At 38.6% G+C, this 12439-nt stretch overlaps 1 protein-coding gene across 1 annotated transcript in view; it reads right to left on the bottom strand.

Moving 5' to 3' along the window:
• znrf3 (zinc and ring finger 3) overlaps nucleotides 1-12439 on the bottom strand; it is a 74445-nt gene that overhangs the window by 30746 nt on the left and 31260 nt on the right. Inside the window, exon 2 of the mRNA XM_016572827.1 lies at nucleotides 1328-1450. Within this exon, the coding sequence (XP_016428313.1) occupies nucleotides 1328-1450 (123 nt within the window). The remainder of the gene's footprint in view (nucleotides 1-1327; nucleotides 1451-12439) is intronic.

The following is a 12439-nucleotide window of genomic DNA, read 5'->3' as shown; positions in this document are numbered from 1 at the left end:
ATGCTGCTCCATGTGAAAGCCCGCACGTGATGGAGATTTACCACTGATTACAGAATGGCTTTACTGACAAGATGCACGTTAAATATCGCATGCGATTTATCGTGCAGCCCTAGTTCATATTCAGAATTAATTTTTTTGGTTTTATGCTAACCTGAAACCTTAACTGATGCAGTTTTGTGTCACCGATAAAGAACTGTTCACACACTTCATTTATGCTCCTTGGCAAATGTTGTCTAATAAAAGCAACAAGAAAATTAGTATACTGACATACACTTGAAGAACTAAATCTCTTATAACAGCAAAATCATTGCTAAAAATCATTGCAAAGTGTGCACGGACTTAAGGCAATTCCCATGTGCCAATATTGAATATTATTTAAGAACATATGAATGAAAATCCAAAAGGGAGAGTGTGTTGTGTAACATTAAGCCCATTCCAGCATTAGACATGGGAAAATATTTAGCCGTTTTAGAGCAAGAGCATCCTGCTGAGAATAAATGTGTGGAAATCCTCAAATTTCCCCATAAAAAGATCAAACATGCAAACAGATATTGGTGTCTTGAGACTGCAGAAAGCTCAGCCAATTAGGAAACGCTTCATCTGCGTCTGGATTTGTTCAGTGTGTCTAAAAAGCACACATGGTAGCCAACACCACACTGAAAGTATTTTACCATGTGACATCACAGCAGTTCCACAAATCAGGTGACACTATTTGGATAGTACTGTATGACAGTCTTGAACAACAAAACCATTCAGCAGTTCTTGCAAAACTATGAATCGAAGTGGAATTATTGCTGTCTGGTTCTGCCAAAACTGCCTTTGACCAGCAGGCAAGACGACATAAAATAATCTGCACAAATAATGATACAAAGATACTATTTGCAGCATATACAGGTGCATCTCAATAAATTAGAATGTTGTGGAAAAGTTCATTTCAGTAATTCAACTCAAATTGTGAAACTCGTGTATTAAATAAATTCAATGCACACAGACTGAAGTTTCTAATTTGTTGAGATAGTGAGTTGGTGGGTTTTTGTTAAATGTGAGCCAAAATCATCACAATTAAAAGAACCAAAGACTTAAAACTACTTCAGTCTGTGTGCATTGAATTTATTTAATACACGAGTTTCACAATTTGAGTTGAATTACTGAAATAAATGAACTTTTCCACGACATTCTAATTTATTGAGATGCACCTGTATAGGAAAATGTCCCTCCAAATACACTTAGTTTAATACAATAATTTGTGCCTAGAAGTCATTGACATATATGAACAGAACTTTGAACTAATCTACTCCAGTAAGTAAACATTGAGCGGCATCCTTACCTTGCCCAGTACTGTAAGGCAGCTGGGGTCCAACTCGGGCTGCTCTAGTTTGACCACTCCAACCCAGCCGTATTCGTACAAGTCCTCTTCATCGTTATTGTTACACAGGCCCAAAGGGTGCATCTGCAAGATGAAGAAAATCTCCTTTAATGTCTCATTCCAAATTCAATCCAAAATAACATTTTAGCCACACACTCTTCCATCCCCAAAAAGACAGATTGGAAATTGTTACAAAAGACTGACTGCAAGACAAAGAGAGTTTTAGGACAGATTAAGTGAAATGCATTGGTTTTGTTTTTTTTGAAGAGTTTAATATTGCAATATGCCATGCAGAAGTGCACCTTTAAATGATAAGCGTTAACCTGACCTCATGTTATTGCGCCATAACTCTACTTTCTTTATAAACTGCCCTACATTGATGTTCCAAGACACACCCACAAAACAGCAATGGTGTGGAAACTCTAAAAGGTCTGAGCGGCGCAGACATGATAATTACCATCATTAGGTGTGCACCAAACCATCAGGACAGCGGACAGTTTGTATATCAGACAGATTCTCTACTGTGAAATCTAGCGCTTTTGATGTGTTGACAACACGGACATTTATCAATGAAAATTTTCCAGGAGATAAAACCCTCCTAAAATGAAAAAAAAAATAAAAATAGGTTAAAGATTATTTGGGAATTACCTAACTGCGAAATGAGGCCATGAATTGTTTGAGCATGGCAGTTTATTACTTTATTAGTGCTATTACCTTCAGTAGACAATCATTTCATGGACATGTTGCTAGACTTTATATTAAATGGATGATAGCTTAAGCACTGCTGTCCTTGAATTGTAAAAAGGAGAATTTCGAACATTAGATATCAATCTGAAAAAATAAATATAGATATAATAACCTCCTTCATGAGATAATATTGGTGCATATATCATGCAAAGTATTGTCTTGAGGCATGCACTCATAAAACCGACAGTAAATCTAATTAAAATACCTTGACAACTGGTTAAACCTTAGCAACCTGTTCCCTACCCATAGCTGAGAGCTTCTGGGCAAAAATGTTAAGAAGTGCTGCTCCAAATGAACAAATTGGATTAACACTCTGAAAAAGCTGATTATCATCTTAACTCGGGGATCAAACGCCACATCAGCTCCCGAGAGGCCTTGGATTCCACATTTGCATAAAAGTTAGCTGATGTTGTGGTATTTTCTCTCATTACACTGACACCATATTAAAGTAGGGTGACCACTGATAACCTAGTTCCTCGTGCAAAAATGTAAGATTACGTTAAGATACTCTGGATGATGCCTTTTCTAATCAGTGACCATCTACAACACATTCATTGGGAGCCTTGCACCTCAATGATTATTGTTCATTGGATTTAACAGTGCAAAAGTAGTTTAGCCTACTTTTCTCAAAAGCACCAACTTATGCTTTTTTGTGTAATGTTGATGAGGTAGACTAATTTGCAATAACTAAAAAATATCATGCAAGAAAACTTAAAAAGGGACACCATAAAATGCACAATTCAACTACACCTGTAACCATTTGCACTCAGTCCTTAAAACACACACACACCAACAATCATGTTTCCCGCAGTTCGCCCCAACAAATTTCCCCAGTAGGCCCCCACGACTGGCTGAAAGCCCAGTTGCACACTTTTCTCCAGCCCTGGGTCCCCAATCTCTCCCTCTTCTTTTTTCTGTCCATCATTCTGCGCTGCGCCCAGCCATCTCTTCTTTAACCACCAAAAGAAGTGTCCCTTGTTTAGCTCCGCCACCCTCAGAGCCTCTCATCTATCCTTCTCTTGTACAGCCGTTCACATGTGTATTTCCTTTCATGAGCAATACTCTCAATGAAATCACAGGGGCAATCACTATGACGACAGACGGTCGAAGTCTTCATACCCGATTCCACCTTAAGCATCAGCAGAATAAAAAAAGGTCAGATTGGTGTGGTACATAAAAGTGCTGCAATGCTGTAAGTGATTGTCAATGGAGCTAGCCATGCAAGTTATCTCTATACATGGAATATGGACAGCTGCCAATGCGATGCTTTTCACCCCCTTTATTTGTTTGTTTGTCTTTCGCTTGATGATAATTATAAAAGGATGATATGTGCGAAGAAAAGCATGTCCTTCTTAATAATGGTAACACTAACCCTTTGAAATATTTCTCAGAATAGTGTTTGAAAAATAGCATAAAGGACAGATGGACAAACACAAGCTGTTTGTTTCTCCTCCTTGCCTCTGAGTGAGGGTTGACCTGATTTGGAGTTGGTCAGAAGAGGACGGCCAGTGGAGGCCTTTCCCATCTCAAAAAACATCAAAATGCCACTCACGCCACATGCAAACTTTGTCAGACACTCAATTCACTGATGCTTTGATCAAGTATTTCAGCCTCCTCAACAGAATCAGTCCAGGTAGCAGAGTTTCTCTTGCACCTTCCGTTTCAGAGTTTTCTGATGGGTTGACTGTGTTTGATAAAACTTGTTGGGGGTTCAAAGAGTCCTGCAATTCAAAGAAAGCAGTATGTGTTCGCGCATCTGCCCCGGGGCCAAATCATAACAGTGGGGGCCAGCTTCAACTTAAATCAAAAACACTCATAAAAATATTTTGGCCAAGCTTGGTTTCTTTCATTGCACCAAATAGTAGGCCTGGGTAAAATCGATTTTTCATTTAATCTCGATCTTCATTTGTACAATCCCAATATTGACAGCCCAAGATCAATCTGATACTCTATATACTGTAATAATGTGAACGAGAAGACACAAATCTAGCTAACAGTGTTATTTTAGTTTTATTTAAATAATATTATAGTATTTATTAATATTTTGAATCAGTGCTTTAGTCATTTTCATTAGTTTATTTTTATTCAGTTTAGTTTTAGTAATTTATTTGTTTTCATAATTTTTTTTGCATTTAATATTTATATTTTGCATTTTATTTCAGCTTTTTTTATCTATTTGTAATAGTTTTAGTTAATAACAACAACACTGGAACTGAATCAGTAAATCTGGATCGATACCCAGTCCTACAAAAAAGCGTGCAAACGTCATTATTTCAGACAATCTAGTGACTGGTAGAGACATGTATTTGTTTAACGACTGTAATTCACTCAAAATCATCAAGTAAATAGTTTACTTCTTCTGACATCCATGTGAAGGGAGAGCCTGAAGCATTTACTGAATTGCAATCCAATATTATAAGCAAAACTGCTTACCATGTGCATTTAAATAAAAAGGCTGCAAGACTCAAGGACACCAAGCAGATAGTAGCATAAATGTTTTAAAAACACAGACCTCTTATCGTCAAAGCTGACCTAAACATGTGGGTGCACACAGAGCAAGCGTTCACGGATTGTGGCTGTGGTCCAGTAGTAAAGAACACAGAACAGATGAGTCGCAGCCACAGGCATGGCATTTAGGTCAAGGCCAGTATCAATTTCACCCACAACAATCAAAAAGCCCAGCTAGCCCGAGGGTACGCTCTGCTATCAAACTCCACTCCATAACCCACACTACAACCACTTTCACTGGCTTCAACCCCATGTAACCCAATACCAAGATTTTTCATAGCTAATTTATGTCCTCTGATTAGTGAGTATAAAACCAACAAACCTACTTAACCGCAACTATAATCTGACACGGGACACATATATCATTCACGGCAACAAGGCCACAAGTCCATCGACTTCAAGCTGAGAAGATTTTGTGAGGAGAAAAAAAAAAAAACGTTTTCCTTCTGCAAGGGGCAATTTCTCTCCTTCCTCATGCCGCTGGTCTCACCAACCTCCTCCCTTTCTCAGTTCTGACCCTGTGCCCGTCACCCAGCCCCCAACCGCGGGAGTGCGGAATAGTTCCTGGAATAACAGACCATCCTGCCAGGAGAGGTGGGGGAATATTTGATCAAAGCCACAAGCGGGCTTCACAACCCCCCCCCCAATAACAGACCGTCCTGCCAGGAGAGGTGGGGGAATATTTGATCAAAGCCACAAGCTGGCTTCACAACCCCCCTCGTCCCGAGGCCCGCAGACACTCAGAGAAACTCTGTCCTTGGCCGCGGCTCTCAGGGCAGCTTTTCAAACAAGGCCAAGAGCCTTTCAAACAAGCAAGAGTGCTGGGAGTTCTCAGTGCTGAGCAAACGCCATGTGCACGGGAGCCTTGGACGGCTGCTGGCTTCCCTCTCGGTTTGTATTTTGGTGGTTGACAGAGACATAGTGGGATACTTCTGAGGTACAGGGTTTAGAAGAGGCACTAAAGATATATTGATCAAGACTAAACCAATGTTTGAGAGTACTAGAGACAGCTAAAACACAGGCTGCATCCGAAATCCCATACTATATAGTATGTGCAAAGACTAGTATATCCAAATTCACGGTATTCATAACAGTAGGAGAAAAGGTCCCGGATAACCTACTACTTCCGATGAGATTTACACTTTATTATCCCATGTGGCTACTGGAAAAGATTTGTGGATAGCAGTGAATCAATGCAACTGATACCGGTAGGTCACATGACACATGGCAAATGAAGTATGTCCGCATGAAATTCATATTATAAGCATTTTATCAAATATAGGACATACTTTTTAATGGCCGCGAAGTAATTACTTACTAAAACGAAGTAGCTACTTGGAGAGTATGCAATTTTGGACATAGCCATTGTTTAACTAGCAAAAATTTTGAACGGTGAATGTTGAAGGAAAATCTAGGCCATTTAGGCCAGAAACATTCAAAATCACAATGCAAGAAATTATCAATGCACTGTGTTTTTGAGGAGAGAAATCTAGAAAATATATGCATGTTTTAAATAATCCAAATGACGACGAGTAATCTGAGGCAATTTGCTTGCATGTTAATTTACCCCAATACATCAAATTCATGGTGTTGTAAAAAGTACCAATGTCGGTACTGAAATTTAAAAAAAAATGTGACGATACCAGCATTTACCGCTAGCATTTTGAGTCCTATTGAGCAGATTCTTAAACACCTCTGATTGGCCATTGTGTTCACACGCTCAACAGATATGTCTGTGATTGGCTACAATGATCATCGCTTCACGCTCTTCACTGAGCGAGCGCTTGCACAGATACACACGGGAGCGTTTGAAAGCCGCGTCTCTCAGCAGATCCGTCTAGGAGCAGATATGTTAGGGATCCGCTGATAGACGCGTCTTTCAAATGCTTTTGACAACACTACACATTCATACTGTGCATATGAGATTACATCACATATATACACAACATAAATGTGTATCTGCTCAGAATGATACAAATGCAAATGGAAACTTCGCTGCAAGTCGGAATGTGTTAATAGAAAAGTCTTTCCATTACACACTACAAGCAAGTTTATCCACACAGGACTTGTTTTTGCACTACGAGAGAAAGCGGATGGAAAGCATTTCACGCCAGCAACTATAGCTTAACGCCTGTGCAAAGCCGTGCCCTCTGGCGCAGACCAGGAGGTCATTTTCTCTTGAACCCTACGTGGATCCCTGCCGTAGACGTTGGACCATCTCAGCTGTTACATATCTCTAACATTTCCTCATCTATAAAACTGGAAGGCCGTCTTGTAATCAAATGCCCACACATAGCTGGAAAAGCTTTGCATTGGGTACACAAGGCAACCCGGCCAGTTTCCTTTTGGCGCTGGTTGTCTGAACTCCCACCTACTATCCAAACAGAGGATGTACTCACAGACTCCAACACTATTCTGGTTTGTCTATCGGAAGAGTGTGAAATACTGGAATGGGACAGATGCCTACGGCTTCTCCTCTACTTGCCCTGGACTATTTATCTTTCTCCTTCTCCCTCTTTGCGTTCATCCCGCAGCCATAAAGCTGTCTGACATTTATAATCTCACACTCCAATCGCAACGTTTCTGATCTGCAAAAGAAGCAATAATCAAAACAAACATTTTAAAAAGGAAAGAAACTCAGAGCAAAAAAATGCAATTGCAAAAAGTTGGAAATATCTGAAGTTGGAGCACGCAGAAGTCAAAACATATTTAAATATACTTAAACAGAGAGAGAGAGAGGAAAGGAGGAGCTTGCCACTCTGATTGCTTAGGTCTTCTTGTTTCCCAAGCACTGGAAATAACTTCAAAGGGGATCGCAGCCTTGAAGAGAGCACAGATAGAGTTACAGTGTGGCAGCTGGAGAAGCCTTGCAGGTGGGGCCTGCTCTGACGGTGTAATATTATCTCATAAAGGGAGACTGGGCCCTTTTTCAAAGGAGGCGACTTCCTCTCCTTTGTCGTCTAGACAAAACTGATGGAACGACAGTTGCAAAAGTCACCTCTGGCCAACAAAGACTCCAACAACTCTTGCCCAGAAACCATATATATGTACTCAAGAAGTAAAGCACATGCTGCAAAGAAGGTGACATCATGAAGCACCAACCACAAGCATCTCAGATTTGCTCAAGGTTTAGAAAACAGGCTGTGCATTGGTGGCTTTTCAAGGACAGTTTGCTTTTATGATGGCAGGTACAACCATTTTTCTTTACAACCAAGACATCTGCACACTTCAAGGATTTGCCAGCCACTTTTTATCCACTTACAAGTACATATTTGATCATTTTAGGCCTTTCCCTGGGAATTGAACCTACAACCTTGGCATCATGCTCAACTGTTTGAGCCACAGGAACGCGAGACCTCTTATGCCGTCTCCCCGAAAAACCATTCACAAACTGTCCCCTTGACAACGACATAAGCAAACAAATGGTGCAATTCAGACTGCAGCGAACACTTAAACTCATGTAAATACTCAAATATGTATCGACGAACCACAGGGGAGGACATCTTTAGCAGAGGGGAAGTGACAAGCGAGTCTATTATAAGACTGTGAGTAGAGATTGAAACCATGAATGGCGTGAGAATGATTCTCTCTTATGGAAATGTCTACTACTCAAATGACAAAATACAAAGTACAGTTGAACAGGAACATGAGGATTATGAGAAGAGACAACAAGAAAGAGTTAAAACATAATCATGCTAATAGTTTTAAACAATATAGAATTTTTTTGTGTGATTATGATACTGTATTATTATTGTGGTATGCAACTGCAACCGCACGTTCTGGACTTGGCAAATGTCTTGTCCATCTATGTATAACATGATTGTTTATTTGCTTTTGACATTGTGCAGCATCCTTAAGCTTGGGAAAGGCGCTATATAAATTAAAGCTTTTGACATTGTGCAGCATCCTTAAGCTTGGTAAAGGCGCTATATAAATTAAACTTATTATTATTATTATTATTAGAATGGCTTGTTTAAAGGGGTCATATGATGCGATTTCAAGTTTTCCTTTCTCTTTGGAGTGTTAAAAGCTGTTAGCGAATAGATAAGATCCCTAAAGTTGCAAAGACTAAAAAGTCTCAAACCCGAAGAGATATTCTTTATAAAAGTTAAGACTGGTCCACGCCCTCCTAAAACGCCTCGTTTAAACACGCCCCCACATGTCTACGTCACGATGTGGGAAGATTTGCATAACGCCGCCCAAATGTTCACGCAAAGAAAGAAGGCGTAACTTTATTGTTGCTGCCACCGCCGCCGCCATGTTGTGAAGACGCTGTGTGTTTCGTTGCAAAAGCAAAAATACTTTGTTTGGCCTTCCAAAAGAGGACACGACTAGAAATCAGTGGTTAAGTTGTATTTACAACACTGTTCCAGAACAGTTTAACCCAAATATTCAAATGCAAATGCTGTGCAGCGCATTTTATGAAGGACTGTTTCCTGATCCTGGGAGAGTAGACTACAATGCCGGCTGTTCTGACTCGCAGTCTGTAAGTACGTTTTCATATTTAAAGAAGTTGCCACTGATGCGAGTTTTGAGCAGTGTAGAGTAGCACTTGTTTGTCATTTCTCCGATCACAAATGCAGACATGGTTTATGTTTACGCGGCGCGATGCAACGCAATGCGTAAAAAGACAGTATAAGTCATTATAATCCGTAATTATGTCCCCACTGGATGCAACAAATGCCTCGTTTATAATGGGTTTTAATGTTTTTGTCTCCTCGCTTTGGGAGACAGCATCACAATATGGTAAGGGGCGTAAAATTGCCGTCACACGCTTGAGGTATTCGGCCAATCACAATGTACTGGATAGCTGGCCAATCAGAGCACACCTCGCTTTTCAGACCAATGAGCTTTGTAAAAATCGATGCGTTTCGGAAAGGCGGGGAGGAGAAACAATAATGTACAGTATATGGAAAATAATGTGTTTTTTGAACCTTAAAAAGCAAACACATTTCATTACACCAAATACACAAAATAATGTTCTTTTTAGCAACATCATATGACCCCTTTACGAATAATTTCCAGGGCTTAAAGTCAAGCTATGATATTGGTAGTTCATGATGTTTAAAGTCCTATATTTGTTCAATAAAACAGGCAATATAGAGCATGGCACTAACGATGTCAAGGTCGTGGGTTCGATTCCCACGGAATACATAAACTAATAATATGTAGAACTAGAAATAAAACGTTTGGATCAGGTAAGATTTTTTATGTTTTTGAAAGAAGTCTCACCATTGATGCATATCTATATGCATTTATTTAAAAGCAGTAAAAACATTAATATTGTGAAATAGTATTGCAATTTAAAACAACTGTTTTCTGTTTGAATATAATTTATTCCTGCAATAGTAAAGCTGAGTTTTCCATTACTAAAACTTTTCTTATTACTATCCATGTTGAAAATATTTGTTTTGTTTAATATTATTTTTGTGGATTCTTTGATGAATAGAAAGTAAAAAAACAGCACTTATTTGAATTTGTAATGCCTTTGCTGTCACTTTTGATCAATCCTGAATAAAATTATTAATTTCTCTCATGGTCAAAATGTTCAAACTTTTGGATGGTAGTCAAGTCGCTCTAGAGAAAAAGAGTCTCCCGCAGGCATAAATGTAAATTAATATTAAATTACAAATCAATAAACTGTAATGTGTAACAAATAAAAACATCCTTTTTCACCATGCAACAACTTTATCAGTTCACAGCCACTGTAAACCATTCAACCTAAAGTGCCACCATCAGAGAAAGTGGGAAAGCCTCATGACAACAACATTCACATTTCAGCCTGTCATACGCCAACCTCCAGGTGCAAAAAAAATCCAGCATACGTCGAGAGTTAACGTGACATGATTTATGGGCAAGAAGGCAAAAGTGCACGTCAGAATACTACCACAACCACTCTTGAAGTTCAGGAGGCGGGTAAATCTGTACCCGAGAGGACTGTAGTCATCAACACCTAGCTTCACCGATGCCTTTGAAGTCCCTCCCTTGCTTTGATGGTCCCGGCAAAGAGGAATGCCTGTGCAGGGCTCTTGGAAAGCCCCCAGAGTTGTGGAATGCGGAGCAAGCCGCTGCCCGGCCGGCTGGAATGCGATTAGAGCGCTGGAACAGACGAGGGCTCCCGCGCCAAGGAATGGCTGCTGCCACCACCAATGGCACGACACTGGCCCACTCAATGCAAAAAATATTTCATAGAGAAAAAAATGGGCGAGAGAGTGGCAGAGGCGGGTGGAAGGTTGAGCAAGAAGAAACAAAGTGGTCACCAAAGTAAAAGAGGGTGAATGTTAAGGAAAATAAAGAGAAAATGTAAGCCTTTAAAAAAAAATATGAGAATATATGAGAAATTCTAAAATATTCCAAAACATTAAAATTCTGCCTGATTATTATTATTTTCATATTTTGCCCACTTAATGGTCAATAGTAAAATTCTATATTACTTTGTCTAAATAAATAATTTAAAAAAAGTAAAACCAATCATCTTAAATGCTTCAAGTGAATTGAGGCATCACAACATTATAATGAACAGTATTAAAAACTTTTTTTTTTAACTATCAAAACATTATATCAACATGTTATTAAATTATTAGGTTTTTTTATGTGCTCAATATAAGTTTTAAAGGATGGAAAATGTATTTAAAGATACATGAAATATGCATGCATAATTAATATATATAATCTCTACAGACACTGATTAATTATAACTTAATTATAAAGTGATACTGCACCAATGAAGTGCAACTCTATTAGTAACAATCCCAGAAACAAAATAAGCAGTTTCTTCAAAATCCTTTTGGTACAAACATCTGCTAAGAGCTTTATTATAAATGTACTAAAAATGTATATTAATTTTGAGACTTGCAAAACACTACATATAAAGTTATTAAATTTATGTTTTTTTTTTATTAACTCTACATGAGTTTTAAATTATGGCAAAGGAAACCTAAATGTAAAATCAAGGGAAATAAGCATGCATAATTAATACATGAAATATCTACAGACACCGATTAATTATAACCAATAACTGTTATTGCATAGATATACTGTGCATCTCCATTAATAACAGTCCAAGAACCAACATACACATTACTTTAAAGTGTTTTAGGTACAAATATATGCTAAGAACATAAATAAAAAAATTAGAAAAATGTGTCACTATAAAAGCTAGTAATACACCTCCATATTTCCACTGGCACAGGGGTTTTACGTGCATTATGAAAGAAGTTTCTAGTGTCTTGTTGTCAGTCAGGCACTTCAGTAACATGAGTGCTTGTTCTTAGCAAGTGCTTGTTTGTGTGGAAAACAAACAACTATGACTCTAAAAGATTAATGCGAAGATATAGGCTGGACAATTCTATTTATACACACTGCCTCTTTTTCACACATATACTACACTGACCTTAACGTCTTACCACTTAAACAAGTGCGCAGGCAATGGGTCGGCTTTTGAAAGAGGGAAAGTAAAGCTGGAGATGACTGGGCTGATCCAGTGAGCTCTCTTTAAAGGTCAACACTATATAGACCATCTCCAACTGTCTCTAACACATCCCATCACATGGAATGACCTTCTGAGATAAGCGGCATTGATGGCCCAACATGAGCAGGGAATTTTGGTACATAGCCAAGATCTAAAAGTGCTTGAACATTTTTAGGGAGATTGCTAAAGAAAAAATTACAATTCTGTTATCATTTTCTCACCCTTGTGTCGTTCCAAACCAGCATGGACGACATTTGACTCTTGAGTCGGGGGGGGGCAAGAAAAAGTAAATAATAATAATAATAATAAATTAAATAATTAAATAAATAAATATATATTTATTCATA

The sequence above is a fragment of the Sinocyclocheilus rhinocerous genome, unplaced genomic scaffold (genome assembly GCF_001515625.1).
Source record: "Sinocyclocheilus rhinocerous isolate Xijiao unplaced genomic scaffold, SAMN03320098_v1.1 scaffold352, whole genome shotgun sequence".
Classification (NCBI taxonomy): Eukaryota; Metazoa; Chordata; class Actinopteri; order Cypriniformes; family Cyprinidae; genus Sinocyclocheilus; species Sinocyclocheilus rhinocerous.
This window is presented reverse-complemented; position numbering and strand designations above follow the sequence as displayed.